The 20759-nt window shown below is 42.8% G+C and overlaps 1 protein-coding gene across 6 annotated transcripts in view; it reads left to right on the top strand.

Moving 5' to 3' along the window:
- Positions 1-20759, top strand: part of PTK2 (protein tyrosine kinase 2) — a 204724-nt gene that overhangs the window by 83076 nt on the left and 100889 nt on the right. For all 6 annotated transcript variants that reach the window (XM_050708969.1, XM_035561708.2, XM_050708971.1 and 3 more), the window contains 2 exons: positions 3147-3373; positions 15332-15498. In XM_050708969.1, the coding sequence (XP_050564926.1) occupies positions 3147-3373; positions 15332-15498 (394 nt within the window). The remainder of the gene's footprint in view (positions 1-3146; positions 3374-15331; positions 15499-20759) is intronic.

Genomic DNA, 20759 nt, shown 5'->3' with positions numbered 1-20759 from the left:
GTTTAATTATCCTTACATGACGAGCAGCTATGTTTTACAGAATTTTGGCCAGGGGCAAAGTTTTACAGTCACATTATAAACTCAGACCCAGGGACAGGGCTTAATGGAAATACTAATAGGTTCATAACCAGAGACAGGGCATGTGTTTCTGTAACTTCAGAGCTACCAAAGTTACTGCTCTTCTGCTGCGTCGTAAAGTAAGCATTGGGATTTTTAAAAGAAGTTATAAAGAACCCAAAGATGATGAAATTTTTGAGGAAAAGTGCTTGTCTGCTTTTGAGAAGGAGGTTGGTTTACCCTTCAGTGCTTCTATCCTATGAAACATTGTGAAAATTGACAATACTTTGTACCTGCTGTGGTCGGTCCCATGTTGGATTCCAGATTTTCCCCTCACTGTGATGAATGTGAAGGAATTCCTTCTGTCATTGTGTTCTCCCCACCCATTGAAATTACGCTGCCTAAGAGCACTTCTGTATATAGGAACCGATGTCTTTCACTTCTCTGTTTGCTGCTCCCAAGGGACATATATTGTCCCATAGATTGTCCATAATACATCTGTGGTTAGACACTTTTAAAATGCTTGTTTCTGCTTTTTCCTATAGCTTTTTCCCTGCTCTTTTTCTGCCAAATAAAACCCTATACATACGTCCCTTAAGTTGATGATACTATATTAAAACAGGTGCTCTTTTAGTTCCTCTTTACTAAAAAAAATTATATTGCTTTGGTTTGCAGAGTAATTTTCTATCATTTGTGTGTGTAAGCTTGAGATAACAGCATTTTTCCTAGCGACTTTGAGCTAGGATAGGTTGTTTTAAAGGAGGCAGAACTTCATGGAAGAGGGTTAAAAGTGGCCCAAGTTTGAGCAGAAAAATAAATTCTTAGTAGAAAACTTTAATTCTTAGTAGTTACACTATTGAGAGCCATTAGGACTTTGTCCAAGGGAGTTGTCCCCATGCAGCTCCCCAGCCTGCAGTCATCTGGAGTTTTATGAGGCTGTTTTACGATTACAGGAGAGGCTGAGGCTGTTTTACAGGAGCTGAGGCCATTTTGCCATTACAGGAGAGGAGCCTCGCAGGTCGGAGCATGGAGGGTGACGTTGCGTTACGTCGTGTTGGTCGCAGTCAGCCGCAGAGAAGATTTTTATACCCGCTTCAACTTTCAAGTCAAGGTTTTTATGGAAACAGCATGCCAGCTCCTTCAGTGTGGAGAACCCACGAGTAACCTCGCCGAGGTTCTGCCAGCGTTTTGGGATCTTTATCTGTTGGGGTAGGGCGGACAGGTTTTAAAATGGGCATGGGGTTGGCTTAGTGCATTTGTATTGATTGCTAGAAAAGAGAGCAATAAAGCACAGCTCAGAAGCTCTAACAGCTTCTTGAATTTTCAGGCACTGCGGCAACAGAGGGTTACGAAAGCAGAGGTGGCAGCAGGCAGGTACGGGAAGTCCCTCAGGGGTCAGGCAATGGGGAATATTTGGGAGGCGTGTTTGGGAGACGTGTTGGCCTGCTCTTAAATCCCCTGAAGGCAGGACTGCAGAGGGCTTTTGTCTGCCCCAGTGCTGCCAATTCCAAGTTCTTACAGCTCTGTTGGACGAACCCAGTTCAACCATTTGTTGTAAAGTTACACTGCGCAGATGGGCTGTTTGTTTCCCCTTTATCTTCTACTGTGGCTAGGAATTTGGACACTTAACTTTGTTGTTAGACTTCAAGCCCTGTTTTAGCCTCTAGCAAACGGTGTTATCTACAGTCTCAAGATTTCGAGCCTTGATAAGGGCTGGTGCTGAATTCCTGTTAGCAGAACCCTGGCCGTGGGTGAAGATTTGGGGGGAACTGACGCAAGGGACACGGTGTCCCCTCCTGCCCCTACCCGCCCACTTCTGCTGCTCTTGCTCTGTGCTCATCTGTGACGAGCTAATTCAAGATGCTGTGGTATAAAACTAAAAATGGCTACCCTAAAAGCTGAGCTGTAGCCTTCTGCCTTGCAGAGAAGCAAGCTAAGGTTCAGATATCCAACCACAGTACAGCTTAAAACACCTTAATTCACCTCTTCTGCCCCTTTCCCAGCTCAGCTTTACTACCAGAAAGGTGTTCATCCTACTATGCCCAAAAGATCAAGTTTATTTTTAACAACTCGCCTCCAGATTTTGAAAATTGCTTGCCCACTGTCTGCTTGCTGCGAGGGGCAGGTATATATATATAATTACCAGAGAAGCTGTGGCTGCCCCCATCCCTGGAGGTGTTCAAGGCCAGGCTGGATGGGGCTTTGGGCAACCTGGTCTGGTGGGAGGTGTCCCTACCCGTGACACAGGGTTGGAATTAGATCTTTAAGGTCCCTTCTAACCCAAACCATTCTGATTCTATAGAAATCTTGATGTGCTTGTCCGAGCCCTGTCAGCTTGGAGCAGAGCCCCGCAGGTCTTTGCTCTTGCCATCCATCAGGCTGGGATGATTCTTGAGGCTACGTCAGGCGAGGAAGGATGTATTGTTTTCTCTTTTTCCCTCTTGTTCTGTATTGATTTCTCAGATACCATCTGCTCATGGTTGATTAATTTGCAGCAGTAGCCAAGAGGCAATCTTTTTCTTCTTCGGGATGCGGACTTGTACTGTAGTCTTTTTGCCACCAGACATGGAAATCATTTGGAAACTAGTGGATAACAAAACTAGCCCCTAGTCTTAAACTGGAGAAGTTGTGTCAGTGTGCAGCTTCTTCATGCAGAGCCTTCAGTTTGGTGACTCGGGTGTCGGGGTTTCCTGATGCTGATCTTTGGGCTGTTGTAAGGTCAAACTCGAGAGACCTTTGGGATGGGAACTCTTGTTAAAACTGGAAGGCAGTATTTGGTTTTGAATGCTTTTGGGGGAGGGCTGGGTTAAGACACTGAGAAACTGAAGGAAGAAGTGAAGCCAAAGATGCCACTTGTGTTAACTGTATTGTTCGAATTAGACTCACTTCCTCGCTGGGACTTGCCGTTTCTGTGGTAGTATTTCTTTTATATTTGTATTTGCATAACTGTTTTAGTAGGGGACTCCGAAAGAGCGATTAAATGTCCCTTAAAAATGAGTCTTGTAGGATTTGCAGTAAATATTTTGTCTGAATCAGTGTAAGATTTAGGCGTAACTAAAGTTAATTTGCTTTCTGTTTTCCATTCCTAGAATATGACAGATACCTAGCATCTAGCAAAACCATGGCGGCAGCTTACCTCGATCCAAACTTGAATCATACACCAAGTTCAAGTGCAAAGACACACCTCAGTACTGGGATGGAGCGTTCCCCGGGGGCCATGGAGCGAGTCTTAAAGGTTTTTCACTACTTCGAAAATAGCAGTGAGCCGACAACGTGGGCCAGTATTATCCGGCATGGAGATGCTACTGATGTCCGAGTAAGTCTGGTTTTAGCATTCTCATGTCATCTTCAGGTTAAATATTTACTTCATGGTCAAAAGGTAGAAGTCCAGAAACAGAGAAACACGGAAGTTTCACAGTTATTTTAAAATAATCTTCACCTGTTGTATGTTGTGAGTAATTTCAGAGAAGGCTTTAAGTAGTACTAATTTTCCTTTATAAAAATAAAAAATAAAAAAATCTGATATATGATTTTGTATTACCTTAAAGAAATACAAGAACTCTTCCCATTTTTGCAGAACAGAAACTTGAAATTTAGAGAACTGGTTATCAGTCTAGATACCACTACTGATTTATGTCAGTTGACTTTTACCACTTTATACTCCCCCAAATCCTGTATGATGATGGGAGGAAATGTAGGAGAAAAGAGGCGTTAAATGACTCTCTTCATATTCTTTTTTTAAAAGTTCAACGTTTTTATATGGTTACTGTGTTCAAATGTAAGACATGCACGGTTTTTGTTTTCTTTGTGTTTTTTATTTTTTAATCCCTGTTTGGAAAGTCTTTCCTCTCAGCATGGGGAAACTGAGCTGAAGTTTTTGCATCAGAGCCCTTTGTCCCACCAGTACATACATCCCTTTGTCCTCCCTCCCCTCCTCACCCTGGCAATCACCTGCTGCTTTTATTTGTACAGCGTAGTCCTTCAGTTAACTTACACAAAATACAAGGTTGGGATTGTTTGAAGGATAGCTTTAAGTATCTGTAATCTTTGAGATATGTGGAAGTGCACATATGCATGAAAGTAGCATTTGTTCACAAGAGGGAAGTTAAGCAGCTCTGTGTGGAAAGTACAGGTCAATAATCCTACGCGGAGACTTACTTACCATTTTCTACACTTACAATTAGGGTCTTGTGGTACTGAAACGAAGCTCACTTTAACATGTCAGATGTTTTTAAAATTTCATGATCTGCTTGGTTTTAGTTATTGTCCAAGAACAGTCTTGCCTGGTGGTCCGTGGTGTATGGGTTTGTTTTTTTTCTGTGATGTTCTAGCTGTAGAAGCAGGTTTCCACCTGCTCATTCCTCCCATCCATCACTTGTATCCTCTGTACAGTACTTCATATTCCACTTCAGAGACACAATTCCGATCTGCTGAAGGGAAAGGACTGCCAGCGTTCAGGAGATATGTTGTCTCCTTCTGCCCACTATTGAGTTTCTTTCGTGTAAGAGAGAAGTTAAGAAAAAAGACAAAATGAATGTTCTCTCTTCCTTTCTTACTACTTCCCAGCATCATTATTTATGAAAAGACCTAAGAGCATTCCTAAGTGGAGTGAGTCTTGTGACAGTGATTGTAGACCTGTGAAATTCAAGGATTTTCACTGGTGATCATCAGAGAATCCGCCTAATGGCAATTTAATAAGCTCACATCTGTGTTTAGGGATAACCTGGTGACCATACAAATTAGACATGCAACAGTGGGAATCATTGTCATCAGCGACATACCCTTATTTTACATTAAAGAGTTTTTTTTTTGTGTGCCATTTGAAACATCTTTACACCCTGACTTAGGTAGATTGGTTTGAATACACATCCAGTATGATTGATTAATTTCTTAAAGTGTATTAATGGGTACAAGGGAGGAAAACTCTCGTTTTTTTAACCTTATTTGCAAGTCTCTACTGTGAATGTAAGTCTAGGGTTCTTTATACAGTACTTGAAATGCAGGTTATCTTTCCAAAGGAGAATGTAGAAACTTGCAAAACAAAAGCAGAGATTACATCTCTGGTTTCTTCGACTCAGAAATACCTGTGGTTATGGGCTTTTAGGCTCCAAAACTGACACTCACTAAGAAATTCAGTGCCAAGTTCAATTTGCAGAGCTACATATCCTTATTTTAAGCACAAACATGTTATATTATTTTTATTAAACTGGTTTAAAAGAACAGACAAGTACCAGTAACCTGAGGCTTGCCTTAATTTTTAGTTTCCATATATACACATTTCTTTGGATGTTCATTTCTAAAAGTAACATTATTTTTGTGTTGTTCTCCTTTTCTAAGAAAGAAGAATATACTTTGGGCAGGTGAAGGGATTGCTTTTACTCTTTTAACAAATGTGATGGCTTTTTTGTTTTGTCAGACTGGGACAGTGACTGTGGAAACGTGCAGGTACTCTGTAGTAATGACCTAGCACTGATGTGTTACCACGTTACACTTATTTTAGAAACAGTAAACCGTTGTTGGAGTACAAGCCTACATTCCATTGAAATGACCTCTGTCCAACCAAGCTGACTAATTTAAGATGAAAATAGTCTTTAAGGTTTTTATGCATTAGTTTTTTTCCTTCTCTTATGGAGATCGACTGCAAGAGAGCTTCTGTTTCTTCTGAATTACGAACTGGGAAGGAGACTGGTGCTGGCTTTGGTATTTGGCTTGTTTCTGATGAACTCTTGAAAGTATTCAGTGGTGAATATCCTTGAGACAGCTCTGCAATTAAAAGGGGAGGGGGGAAAAAGGTTTTTTGGTTTGTTTCTTTAAGAATTCTCCCTGGTTAGTGTGGCTAGTGGGATGATAGCCGAGGAACCTTCGCAGTATTCAAAGGAAGTTAAACTTGGGCTGAAATCTCCAGAAAAGGTATTTCTGCTGATAAAGCGGAGGTCTTTGTGGAGTGTTCTAACACCAAGGGAAAGTGAGTGTTGAAGTTTCTTTCCTGATTTCTAGTGCTTCTCTAACCTAACATCTTCTGTTTCAAACCAAGTCAAATGTCAATGGAAAGGGTGTGCTTGGTGGTTAAAAAGGTGAGGAAAAATCCTCTTCCCTTAAAAAAAAAAAAAAGAAAAGATCTTTTTGATGTTTTCAAGAGCAGAGTAGAAGCAGTGCTTTAGCTGTATACATTATACACAAATCCTTGGTCGTGAAATCCTGGCCGTGAACCTCTGTTTGTTCTGGATGGGTTTAGTCCCTCCAAGACAGCTGTTTGCGCTGAAGGACGAGTCTGTATGCTCCAGTGGATTGAAGGGCAGCTTTTCAATTCTTGGAAATGCTTTCTTGGATTTCAAAGAACTGGCCTGCTCTCTTTATTCCTTTTTTTTTTTTCCCCTTGGTTTTACACTTGAGACATGCTTCATTTCCAAAACAAAAAGTGTTTTTTATGAACGTGCAACCATTGCTCTCCTACTGCCAATGTGTATATTTGCAATGCAGGGAAAGAAAGGTTGTTTATCTTGCCTATTTGTGTTAGGATGTGTTGTCTATGTGCATATTCTCAACAATGGATTTGCAGGGCATGCTCTGTCCTGTTCGCAGCCTCGGGTGGGCATGCGAGTGGGTGGCTGTTGCCGAAACGGAATTTCGATGGGCTCAACGCACCCTGAATGCAAGCAGTGCTGCCACAGCTTGATCAGCAGTCACAAGTAAATCGCCTTTCTCTTACCAGGTGCAGTTGAAGCAAAGGTGTAACTACCCTGTTTGATGGAGAAATGAAGGCACTGTTGACATTTAGCAGCTTGGGGGGTTGGAGGGTGGATTTTTGTTAAACAAGCCATTGGAAAGGCCATGTGAGCTGATCTAAATACAAAGATTTTTGGTCACGTGCAGTTCTGCTTCATGATCTGCATTCCCACCCCAAAGTTGGCATCCATTATATCTTCTTTTCAACTTCTAGCCCTCAAAGGTTCCTTCAAAGAACTCTTGATTCTTGAGTAGTAGTTGTGAGAAGTAAAAGTTGCATTATTTGTGTAGAAACAACAACCAGACATCTCAAACTAGGTAAACTAGGTTATTGCCAAACTTGCATCACACCTGGATTGTTACACAGGTTTGTTTTCTTGCAATTTTGTAGGATTAGCCAACTAAAAGATACTCTAGATAGAATTAATATTAAAACTTTGGCAGTCAGCTCTGTCCTTACTTCCAGAGTTAGAGAGGAGCATGGTTAGAAGTCTTTGACAAAGATACAACATCCATGGTTCTTTTAACTTGTTCATCATTAAGATGACTTTTCCTCTCTTTTCTAAGCAGCATCTCTCAAGATAGTGGCTTCTTTAATGTTGACATTTTGAGAACTCATAAAGCTGAAGAAAAAAGGAACAACATCATTGACTAAGGATAAGGGCATATCTAACCTGATGGACTCAAAGTTAGAAGTCAAGGGGCATCCTTTGGCTTTGTCCCATGCTATATCAGAGGAAAAAAAGCCCACAGCAAATTCATCAGCTTCCCTACCCACCTACAGAATCGTATCTTCTTCAGGTAGAAAGCATGGGTGCAACGTTGGAAGAGCTCTGATCACAACCAGGTCCCAGATCTTCCCTTTTTAGAAGGGCTAAATCACATTCAGCCAAGACATCACTAAAGCAGCTAAATAAACTGCATTACTGTGTTAGTATGTGCTTCTTCCTTTTTCCCATTTATTTTGCCTATTCAGTCCACACCCTGTTTTTACCCTCCCAAGCCATTTGCAATTTCATTGTCTCACTCTGTCCTACAGTGTCTGTGTTGTCTGGTGGGTCTTGCAGTGTTCTCTTCCGTCCACGTTTGTCTGCATTAAGTCCGTGGATTTTTGCTGGCATTTCTGTACTATGGATTGTTGCTGTGTTTCATCCAGCACTATAGGAGACCTGAGTGTTTGTCAGTTCGTGGTGGTGGAATGGGAAGAGTCCCTGTCGCAAAGGTCTGTGGCTCAACTGATATCCTAGTTAGGCATACCTTTCTCCTGGCAGCAGTGCCAGCTTCCTCCCCATTGCTTTCTTAAGCTTCCACCTTAGCTGCGCTAGCACAGGTGTTTGTGACCTTTTGGCAAGCTCAGTCCAAGTCCAAGTGGATCATTCTTTCGGTGGTGTTTCTAACCCAGATCAGCTCTGCAGTCCTGTTAGCTGCATCATCCTGCAGACAGACCCAGCTGAGAAGGCTGTAGGACGAAAGGAAATGCCTGTTGGTGCTGGCACTGCTCGGGTCTGCAGAGTTACTGCACCACCAGGGAACAGGCTGTTAAAGCTTTTTGTGAGCATCCTTCATCATCCACTGCAGCATTCCTGGTCTCCAACCATACATCGAGAAGGATATTACCTCTCTGGAGGGAATTAGAGGCATATCCGTCAAGCTTCAGTCCATGAGACTTGCTTCTAGCCAGGGTTCCACCCCTTCCGTCTTCCTCTCCGTCCTTCAAGCCTTTTCCCCCTTTTATAACCCACCTTATTTTGACCTGATATCTGGACAAAATATAGTGGATACTGTGCTTAGTCTGGAGCAGAGCTGGTCTGTGTGATACTGATCCCGATGGACTACCAGGGTGCTGCTGCCAGGTAGCCAGAAATTGAACATGTGGCTTCCCAGCGGCTGGATGGGCCAGATACATTCCACCTAAACCAAGCAGGTATCTTGGAGGGTTATAGGGGATTTGGCATGCTGCAGGGCTGTTCTAATCTAACCTAATCTATCTACTGCTGCCTGTAAAGGAGATTGCTAATGTGATACACGTAGATTTTATCTAGTAGGTTTCTCTTTTAAAATAGGTTCTTATGATAGTGTGGTACGGGCCTAGCAGGTCGGCCACACTAAAAGTCCTTTCATATTCAGTGGAAAGAGCCTGTGAACGCCAGCAGGACTGAAAACCATGCCAGTTGAGGATTTTTTTATTGGTAGAAGTCTGCTGCATGCAGCAAGGGCTACACATCTGAATCTAGTTGCCATATATATACAGTAATACATGTGCTTAGAGCCACAGGAACCTTCTGACATAGTAGAATTGGACTGGAGCAAGTGCACTACTTCCTAACATCAATTACATCTGTGGAGAAATGAACAAAATCCCTCCTGATGTAGCAAAGGAGCTAGAAAATGAGTACCATTTACCATTTTCTCTTCCTCTTCTCTGCTGTACACCTACCTGCATTGCACCAGATGACAATATGAATATGAGCCAGCAGCGTGCTCAGGTGGCCAAGAAGGCCAACAGCATCCTGGCCTGTATAAGAAGCAGTGTGGCCAGCAGGTCTAGGGAAGTGATTGTCCCGCTGTACTCGGCTCTGGTGAGGCCACACCTCGAGTACTGTGTTCAGTTTTGGGCCCCTCGCTACAGGAAGGACATGGAGGTGCTCGAGAGAGTCCAGAGAAGGGCGACCAAGCTGGTGAGGGGTCTGGAGAACAAGTCTTACGAGGAGCGGCTGAGGGAGCTGGGCTTGTTCAGCCTGGAGAAGAGGAGGCTCAGGGGCGACCTTATCGCTCTCTACAGTTACCTTAAAGGAGGCTGTAGAGAGGTGGGGGTTGGTCTGTTCTCCCATGTGCCTGGTGACAGGATGAGGGGGAATGGGCGAAAGTTGCGCCAGGGGAGGTTTAGGTTGGATGTTAGGAAGTACTTCTTTACCGAAAGGGTTATTAAGCATTGGAACGGGCTGCCCAGGGAGGTGGTGGAGTCACCATCCCTGGAGGTGTTTAAAAGACGTTTAGATGTAGAGCTCAGCGATATGGTTTAGTGGAGTACTTAGTGTTAGGTCGGAGGTTGGACTCGATGATCTTGAGGTCTCTTCCAACCTAGAAATCTGTGTCTGTGTCTGTGACAAGACAAAGTTGTATTTTTAATTGCTATGAACTTTGCTTCTGAGAACTTGAAAAAAATATCAAGAACACAGCTACAGACCTGCAAATGGAAGCAGCATAAAAAATAAGGTATACGAGTAATAATCAAACTAATTGTAACAGACAAAACCACCTTTGGTCTTTAGAGTGCCTGCTTTACTTGTGGATACTCTGGATGTCCTTGGATGAAAGAGACATGCAAAACAATGCTTTAAAGACAGTAGAAATAGCCCTTTGACATTTTACCTGAAATACCTGGGTGTACAGATGGCCTTCAAGTCAACAGCACTTCCTGGGTTGGAATTGAACTACACAGGGCTGGATCCAAGGAACCTCCCAGATTTCACAAGTACGACTGAGGATAGGAGATGGTGAGTTCTGGATGCTAAGCTTCCAGAAAACTGAACTTAGCATCAACATTTAAAACAGTTACATTTATTTAGGAAGCTGTACCAGCGTGCAGTAGGATCAGAAGAGTGTTAATTCAGTCAAGGGCACTGGAAAGCACGGCTCTACCAGCTCTGCATTTGTCAACGTGCGCCCAGAGGTCCCCCGTCATTTGGCACTTGGGATGAGTGATCTGTGTTTTGTGGGACGTGTTTGTGGGATCAGTGCAAGAGAGAGAGAGAGAAAAAAAAGCAACGTGACAATGTTTAAAAACAGGGATGTGGGCTTTGCTGTTCAAATGTTGGACAAGCATCATCAGAGGGGGTGATGCTTGGTCAAACCTTGGTGTTGCGAAGGCATTCTGGAGTTTTATAGAAATTTTAAAAGTAACTTGCAGCAGAGCTTTGTCATTTACTTTTGTTCAGCTCTTCATTTAAGCTCCCCATATAAATCGCTCATCAGAAATGATAATACTTGATATATAAATAGCATTTGACATATTTCGAGAGCCTCACAAACATTAACACTGTGTCCCTGTGTAGGAGGTGCTGCCTAAAGATTTTTTCTAGTGCAGGAGACTTTCTCCTTCCTGCTAAATAGGGAAATCAGGTTTGTAGTCGCACTGGGAGTACATTATTCCAACTTCAATTTATTCATAGTAGCACATCAGCTTGGTTAATTTACAAGCAAGCAATTCATTTTCACTCATTTGCAGGAGCACAGGATGATATTGATGCATACCGCAAGAGCCGACGTTATCATCCTGTGCTGTTCAGCCTTCCTCTGGCCTGTCTTGAATTTTTCAACAGCTTCCTAACTATACTGTATTGTAAATTCTATTTTTGGACACTTTTTCCTTCTAACAGAGGACAAATATGAATCCGTTTTGCGAGTTAGCTGTGTTGAATACGAGGGTTCTTTGAATAAATAAAGGAGGAATAAACCTTAGTGCTGCCCAGTTTGCTAGCTGTAGGAAGAGCTTTTTTTGCCTCCCCTCTGGGCTAAAGGTAAGGAAAAGGTGACCTATCAAGTATTATTGATAGGAAATTCCTCTAAGGGCTTCCCATTCTCTTCTGCTCAGCTGTACCGGCCTATTTTTTGTTTGGGATGTAAATGTCAGCTCCGCAAACCTAATTAAAGGCGATGCGATTACAGTAAACAGCATTCAGCTTGCGTTCGGTCGTGTGACTTCATTGCGGTTGTCCCGTGTTTAGATGAGAGTGACAACAGACAGGTGAAAATTTCTGTCAGGAGGTTATGTCCATGCAGGTACCCTGCTTACACCCAGATAAAATCCTATTTAGATGTGGGTGTCTGCTGGGGTGCAGCTCTCCCACCGGCATTTCTAGCTGGGATGGGTTTGGGGCGGTAAGTTCGTTATCAAGGTTGAAACTTTTGGTTTTCCTTACCCGTTTGTTTTTTCACTCAAGAAGGCACCTGAGGAGCTTCCTGAGCTAAAAAGCTGTCAAGCCTGGAGAGACTTCAGATTTCTTTGGCAGTGCTTCCACTTCAAAGACTGTTGGAACATAGCCCAGCGGGGTGTTCAGTCCCTATTGTGCGGTGCTCAAGCAGTTAAATTATTTGTCTGGGAGCTGCTGATTAAGCATTCTGGTCCGGTCCTGCGAAGAACACCAGGCGTGCTTCTGGCAAGGCAGAGAAGCCGTCACCCGTCCCGCAGCGATGGCAGCAGCTTTGTTTGGCACCCCAGCACCTCCACCCGGCCTGGGGAGGCTGCCCATGACCCGAGGAGGCTCGACGTGGTGTTTGAAACTCTACATGGTTCAAATTCACCTTCCCCGATACGTTAATAAAGAAGTAAATAAGCAAATGGATGTTTTACTTGAGAGGTTTCCCCTGCTGACTGGCCGTAGGCACTTTAAGCAGCTTGACCACCATGTTGCCTTACTTCTGCTTTTTGATTCTGGCTGTGGCAGAATGAGCTCTCTGGGATTTCCTAAACCAAAAAGAAGAAGAAACCTGCGTGTTTGTTGCACATAAAGCATCACTTCTTCCTTTCTAGGTATACATTGCAGTTCCTAGCTTATATTTTCAAACACTTGACCCCTTTGCACCAATACTGCCATCTCCTTAGCATTCAGTCGTCAACTTTTTCTTGAGTTGCAATGTGGTCTCTTGCTATTTACTTTTGTAGTGTGGAACTAACTGCTTCGCCAGAGGGGTTATTGTGCCCTCCTGAAATAAATAATAAAAATCTGTATGTGTTTTTATATTGATTCTGTGATAGGTTTAGAATTGTCCAACCTTAATGATAATGTAAAAGGAATAGAGGCTTGAAAATCTCACCTGCTTTTGATAGGAATGAAGATAGCTGGCTTCTTCGCTCCTTTTGAAATCTCAGCCTGAAAATTAGAGGCTCTTAAATGTCCAGGCTGATTCTTTCCTGAGATGCTCATGGTTTCAGCTGCCTTACGCATCAGCGTTCTTGGTTGTTCGTGGTCATAGAAAAATGATTTTTTTTTTCTTCATGAAGTCATTTCTTATATATACAGCAGTATAGCTGTCTGTTAAGAACATGCACGCCCATTTTCACTATGAACTGACAGCATCCAGAGACGTGGGAAGGGTTGGCTTTCCAGAACCAAACCCTGCGTGCTACATCCTCTATTCACGCAGCGTTCAGTAAGCGAGGAAAATGAATGAATCTCTTCTGGCTGCACGCGTATGGAGAAGCTGGCGGTGTGCCCTTCAGGGGAAAGCACGCCTGCCAAAATATTAGGCTTCACTGACTAAGCAGAGACAGTCCTCTGGGTGAAGAAGAGGTTAAATTACAAGTTCCTCTCTTTGTCACTTCTGAGGGTGCTGGGTTGTTGTGTGTTTCCCTGGATACTGGCAACTCTTCTGCAGTATTTGCTCCCTTACACAAAGACCCATAAATAGAGGCAAGAAACAAACTTAACCGTTTTGTACCCTGTGGTCAGTACCTTTAATTCAGCTCTAAACCCGTCCGCTGTCTGGGTAATAGATCTTTGCAGCCGGTTGGTGGAGGGTGGAGGAAGTTAACAGCCTTAAGGGGAGACTGGACAAGGAATTGGAAGAGTCTCATTGAAGGCTGATGAATGACACAAGGCTTGGCTCAGGAAATCCTCGGGATAAAAATAGTCAGAGGCTGGCAGAGTGCTTTGGGCAGCATCTATGTGCTTGTCTGGTGTTGTCTCTTCCCCGGGCATCCAGCCCTGGCCGCTGTGGTTCTTCCTTCGTTGGTTTTACCAGCCTGTAGGGAGATCATTTTCGTTTGTGTTGGACGTTTGTCCCAGCAGGTTGGCTCCTGGCTGCTGGACTCGGCTCCTGCTGCTTTGTCGGCGTGGTGCTGCCAGCAGGTAGCGGCCGCTCCGAGAGCTTGACTTGCCCAGCATGTTCTGAAGCATCCTTCCCATAGGATAAAGTTCTCCACAAGCATCTCACATACTTCGCAGTTTGTGTCCATCCTTCTGCAAGCATCGGCCTCGTAATCCACTCGGCGGTGAGGATTTGGCAGCTCGTGGCCAGGAAGACCGGGGTTTGGAGGCACCGCTGGTACTGAGGAGGATGCTGAGGGTGCTGCTGCTGCTGGAGAAAGGGTGCTGGGCTCGTGACACTGCTTCTAACTCACTCTAAACTTAACACAGTTTCTTTCCTTCTTGTAGGCTTTAAACAGTTTTATTTTGCATTTCACTGTGCACTCTGTTGCTGTAGGAAGATCTTTCCAAGGGTGCAGTTTGATAAGATGTGCGAGCACGCTCACCGAAAGCATGATTCCACTCCTACACGTAGCAACTTCCCCCTCCGTTCAGATAGAGTACTTTAATATTTTTTGCTGTTTTCTGCATGCTTAATTTGCAGAATCAAGGTCTTAAAGGATTTATTTGGGATATAAACTCATAACTTTGGGAAAACAATGCCATGGTGTAGCAAACTTTTGCTTAAGCAGCTCCAACAGCTCGCATCTGACTCCTGCAAGACTTCCTGTTGCCTACATGTTGATGAAATTCTGTGCAAGGCTCAGCAGCTTGTGTCTGTACCTGCGTGTTTGCGCATACACGCACGCACACACGAGCGTTTTCAGTAGGATGCATCCGGCTCATTACCGGGTCAGCAGCAGAGGATGATGATTTCCTGAAAGCAGCGCCTGGGAGCAGCGATAGCCCGTGCTCCTGCTGAGCTGGGAACTCAGCCCTGGCAGGGCTCTGCTGCCTGGCAGGGACACGTTTTACCTTCCAGCAGGCTGCGAGGCAGCAACTTTGGTCTCCTGCTGACTTTCTAATCTGGCTAAGAGCAGGACAGCCCGGCACGCGGCACTTGAGAGGTTGCAAATCCATGCTCTGTTAACACATTTGAATTTTAGTTACCGCGTGTCAAACCTTTCATTTGGGAAGGAAAGAGGCAATCTGTTGGGTGCTTTTTGCTCGGGTCCTTTCTCTGGCAGGAGATCCTCAAATTCGGAAAGTTACCTCGGGACCAACAAGTAGCGTGTTTATTTTGTTTGAGAGTCTTCAGTAATTGTCAATTCCCTCATTTTGTATGAGATCTGTGCTGAAGCTCAGGAACAAAGTGAGTGGGGGGCAGTGAAATCAAGGGGCTGTGACCTGCTAAATCCTGGCTGCTCAGGCACTAAGCAGTGTGAAAATCTAACGTAATTTTCCAGAAGTAGACAGATTTTTTAAAGGCTGATGATGTTTTTTCTTGGACAAATAAATTTCACTTTCATCCACAAATCTGCTTTTTATAGTTTGGTTTTTGTTATTGTATTTTACATAGAGGGAACTGTGGCTTAATTCTGATAAGATTCACAGAAACCTTTTTATGCAGTGATTTCTGAAACTATGCCAGTAAAGTTTCAGAAACTGTAAATGTTTTATCTGAAACAGGAGCTTAAAATGTTTAGTATTTTTAATAAAGATGGTATCCGATTTATTGCTTAGTATTTTGTATAGTGTATGACATGGTTACATTTTAAAGCCTTACTGTAGGATTTTTTAATATATATATTTGTTTTGCATGTTACAGCTTGTAAGGAGTGTATGTTTCTCTGTTTCAGGGCATAATTCAGAAGATTGTGGACAGTCACAAAGTGAAAAACGTGGCCTGCTACGGGTTGCGGCTCAGCCATCTGCAGTCTGAGGAGGTTCACTGGCTACACCTGGACATGGGGGTGTCCAACGTGAGAGAGAAATTTGAACTAGCCCACCCTCCAGAAGAATGGAAGTAAGGCCATAAATCTGTTTAGTGTCAAAATCAAGTCCTATGAGTGTTTGCCTTGTCATAAAAGTCGGCTCTATAATGTGCTTTATTAAGGACGATCCTCTTCTGGTGGAACAGGATAAAATACTTTTCACATATAAATCTGTAAGTGGTAAAGAATGGTTTTTGTTGTTGGAAGGGGTTTCCTGCAAACAGGGAACAGATAGGTCTAACCTGGGATTTAGAGGAGGCGTAAAGTAGGAGCAGAAATCTCAGACATTCGTCCTGAAAGTCTGCAAAACTTGTGATACATCTCGTGAGCCCCATCTCAGGTTTTGTCATCCTTAAAGTTTTAGTACAAGTGTTATCTGTGATGTAAGCATACCTCTAAAATAGAAAAGGAGAGATCTTGATACATAAATGAAAAAAAATATAAAATATTGGCATTTACTAGGTTATTGCAGGGGTCTTGTGCGTGTTTTTCTCCATGTTTTATGTTTATAACCACGATTTGTGCAAAACTTGCTGTTATTTTGAAGGCTGCAGTTATTGTCTTCTGCAGAATTGTCGTAAATAGTCTATATTTAATTTCTTGCAAATGGAATTAGCATCATATACCAGCAGATGTCACAGTTTATAAATTCTCTTTAGTGTCCTGTCTTCCATATATCAAATAAATCAGAAATGTTTAAAACTTTGGGTGTCAGAAACGTAGCATGTTCTCTTCTATGCACGTTACATTTCATTGTTTCTGGGACATGCATCAATATTTATCCTTCTTTACCGCACGATAAATTTTTCGTTGATAATACTGTGAAATCACAGCTTGGGAAGTAAGGGATTCCTGAATCCCTTCCCTGATAGTCACGCTGCGTGTAAGATGTGAATTATTTATGCTGTTTGAAATTTCTTAAATAGTGTACAAGTGCCAGTTCCATTTTTATTACGTGGTGCAACTCACGTGGTACACGTTGCAGAACAGAGTTAATCAGTTTTCAAAGCAAAGGTAAATGATTGTTTTGAAGCTTGTGGAAGGGAATTGGGTAAAATACTCATGAAAGACCTATGATAAGACGTAAATTATTCAATACCTTTCCAGGGAGTCATTTTATGTTTTATCGAATACATGCAGCTGACATACCTTTGAAACCTGTGGAGATTTGCTGTGCATAATCAAAACGTTGCTGTCATATTTGTAATACCATAAGCCAGAGTGTTTAAGATCATATGACAGTACTTGTAAAAATATTTAGATTAGTTAAGGGAGAGAAGTCTTGGGATAGGTCTTAAATGAAAAGCTTTCTATAGTATTAATAACCAAATAACTGCCTCTCGTGTGATTTTTTTTTTAATTATCTAAATTTAAAGGGCTGTATATTCATTGCTCAGAAATAAGATCTCAAATGTTCTCCTGGACTGATCCAGATATTAGAAGTTGTACTGTTTGTCAGTAGGATGTACGCAAGTTTTCCAGAATAAAATCCATCTCCCGTGTAGGCATCTTTTGTCTCGTCCTGCACTACTTATAGTCCTGCAGAGGATGGGTTAGTGATGGGGAGCAGCAGGGCTGTGGCTCCGGCTCAGATGACACAGCTGTAGATAGAGCTTAGGAAGAGTAAATAACAGTGGACATCAGGGCAACGAGGTTGCCCAAAATTCTGTCATTTCAAATTCTCTTCCCTCTTCCTATGGCAAGCAGCTCAGCTGCAGGAGCACACACAATTTAGCTTTGCCAGACTGCCAGGGATAACCTCAATTACGTGGCAAAAGACGAGCAGGAAATCATTGCTTGCTGCAAGTCTTTTTTTTTTTCCCCACCCTCATGTTTGCCTTTACATACTCCTTTGACCTCCTGGCTGCTAAAAAAAGGTTTGTATTTTGCACGAGATAGCAAATGTTGAGCTATCTTGTGGTTAAAAAAAATAATCAGTAGAGACCTGATAACTTCAGTTTTTCCTACAAAGATTGGCACTAAAATTCAGATAGAAGCTGTGTATTAACTGCACCTTCACTTTAGGAATATTCGTGCTAGCTAACCGTATCAGACAAAATATCCTTTTCCCTTTTGTTTTAATCTCTGGAAATGAAGATAACTCCTCCTAGCATCAGAAAAGTCCAAATGTATCTCAGTCCTGGTGCCAAAAAGTCTTCAGCGTTATAATTGTTGGAACCGCGTGCTTATTTGTTTGTGATAACTTTTCGGGAAATAAATATTCTGGAGTCTGCTTTATGTCAGTTTGGGCAATACCGCCTTATCTCGGAGATGTCCAAGGTTTAGCTCTACAGAAGCATTTGTAAAATTTGGGCATGATTTCATGCAGTTGCTTTAGAATAACTGTGGTCGTCCAGATGCAGCCTGAGAGTTTTGTTCATTACTGAATTCCACCAACACTGCTGCTGGTAGGTTTATCTTAGCCTAGCATAAATTGTTAATTCTTCATTAAGCATTTGGTTGTGTGAAGCCCTGTACACCTGCGTGTGCAAGACGATCCCAGATGACAAGAGGAATACAAACAAAATCCCAGTGCTCTTTTATGGGAAGGCAATAAAGACCGGAGTGTCTTTGATTTATTTGCTTCAGGTTTCCTCTTCGTGTTTATGCCAGCAAGGCAGACCTGGGCGTGCATTAAACTCACTTTTTAATGAAGAAATTCCCCTTCACTTGTAGTATTATTTTAATGATTCGATGTTTCAAAGGGCATGAGGGTAAGAGATGAAAGAAGCTTCCTCCCTTAACTGTCATTTTTATCCTTGTACAGCGAGGTGAAGTAGGATTACCAGGATGCAGGACTCTTAAACCACAGCATCAGCCCTGATCATTTTTGATCAGACTCAGCAATCACAGCAGCAATCCTTCCTGTCTCTTACAAATGGTACGTGCCAAAGCACTGTTCCATTTGCTGGCCTTTTTTGTCCCAAAAAGGGGAAAATCAAAAAAAGGTTCACGTAACAAATGGTATCTCTTGGAACAGGTGTGTTCCTCCTGGGGTAGGGCTCTTCCAGTTCCGTAGGTGTGTGGGTAAAATCGCTCGTGCTTCGTCTCTAATAGGTAAAAGACCCCAAAGGAAGCCCCAGAATTTAGCAGTCCTATGCTGTAAGTTTTGATAGCTTCCACACAAGTCTTCTGGTAGTGTTTTTAGTGAACTTAAGGGAGGTGAACATTAACTGGCTGACTGGCTCAGCGAGCAGATCGGTTTAGTGAGAAGGGACCTGGCATCCTCTTCAGCTGGCTGTGTTTCAAAGAGTAAATTTACAGGATATTGAAAATCAAGCCCATCCTTGAGCTGGCCTTTGGAAATCAGGTTCTTCGTTCCCATAAGTGTAGTCAGAGATTGGTTTATAAATAGGTAATGAAGGTCACTGCTGCTATCCCAGCCCAGTTTTTTTACTTTGCTCAATTTTCTTGTGAGATCCTATTGCAAAAAGCAATACGTTTCATGGCTCCTCAGTGAAGCAGGCAGGTCTCTGTAAATAGGAAATGCTGCTTTTCCTTTATTTTCTTCTCTCTTTACAAGGGTGGCTGAATCTTGGAGGTTTGAGGTAAGTTGCGTATCCATCTCTTCAGGCCTGAGTGACGTCTGATTTCTGCTTGCAGGACTGAAAAATAGGAGAAGAGGTGTAGGGTGACCAACGGTGTTTAGCCAGTGTTTGTTCTTTGTACTTTGGAAGACCAAATAAAGGGTTCTCTTCATTTATGTGGTGTGAAAATTCAACGCCATCTTCAGAATCTGTCATTAAATAAGATGTCTGAAGCGCACATGTTGAATCCTAATGCTTCCAGGATGTAGGAGGTCCCCTTGGTGAGGTTCTTGTGGCAGAAGACACCCCAGTGGTGGGCTGATGTTAGTGCTCTCAACAGGGCAGGGGAAGAAAAATAGGATGAAAAAGCTCGTGGGGCAAGGTATAAACCCAGGGAGATCACATACTGATTACCATCACAAGCAAAACGGGCTTGACGTGGGGGAAGTTCATTTGAATTTTTTGCCAGTTGAAAAGAGAGTAGGATGGATCCTTCCTCTTCACACGTGGCCCTGCTCCAGTCGTAGGTTTGTACCCACGACAAGTGACCTCTGTTTGGAAGATACTGAATTTTCTTTAGCTGATTTTGCTTTTTTTTTTTTTTTTTTTGGTTTGATATTTCAATTCTTTTATGCAAAGCAAATACCCACGAGTTGCACATCAGCCTTCGCTACGTATTTGCAAGTCCCTAGTACAAAATAATCCTAACAGTAGTAAAATAGGTAGCGGATTTTGTAATAACATCCAGCGATCTGCTTAAATTCAGCTCCAATGGGAAAGGCTGTCAGACTGCTTTAGAGGTGAAAGGAATGAGCATAACGAAGCTGCTTTTAATTAACCAGGAAGTTGTGCAATGTGGATAACCCTGCTGCATTCAGGTATCAGGTCACTCCACTTTCCTTTTTTCGGAGGCTGGATCTTCCCTTTTGAATGCTCTTTTCCTGCTTCTTGCCTCCTGTAATGAGGCTTGGGAGGCGATGCCGAGGAGAGGAGCTCAGAAACAGCAAAAGCAAGCGCTGAGAATAGGAGGAGAAAGTGCACCTGAGAAACGAGGAGGAACAATAAGGATGGCTTTCAGAGCACAGTGGTGTTGATATTAAAATGTAGAAGGACAACTAAATCATACTGGGTTACAGAACAAAGAAAAAAGTGCAAATGGGTCTTTTTTTAATAGATTTGTTCCATTTCAATCTCTGCAGTGGTGTTCAGTGATGAATTTGAGGGGATAGAGGGTGATGAATTTGAGGTGGTGATTGGGAGCGCTCCGCTTTTTTGCTTCTGGGTCGTGTGTGCCTGCTGCCTTCTCTACATGGCACTTAAACACCCAGAGGTACAATTTGCCTTATAGTTAAAATTTCAGTGAATAGCTAGGTATCCTCTATGTATCATGAAATGGACAAACTCTCAAAAAATGACTCATTAAATGTGACTTTTGAGTCTTTCTCTGACTTCTCCCTGGTGGTGTCCTCCATCTCTTTTATATCCTATGGCCTGAAGATTGTTTTCCATGCACAAGACGACTTGCTGTGCTGTGGAAAACCCTTCATTCTAAATATTCCTCGTTTGTATCCAGTGTGTGCGTGTTTCCAGTTTCTAAATATTTTCCTTAGTTTGACTTCTAACCAGACAAGGTATTTGCAGTGATTGCAAAGCAAGGAAGAACCCTGCAGCTTCTCATTGCAGTCTGTTGTGTGGGACTCCTTGTAGCCCCATATAAACCCTGGTCATGGGCATCCCAATTACTTGCCTAAAAGAAAGTAGAGGGA

This window comes from Cygnus atratus, chromosome 2 (genome assembly GCF_013377495.2).
Source record: "Cygnus atratus isolate AKBS03 ecotype Queensland, Australia chromosome 2, CAtr_DNAZoo_HiC_assembly, whole genome shotgun sequence".
Classification (NCBI taxonomy): domain Eukaryota; kingdom Metazoa; phylum Chordata; class Aves; order Anseriformes; family Anatidae; genus Cygnus; species Cygnus atratus.
This window is presented reverse-complemented; position numbering and strand designations above follow the sequence as displayed.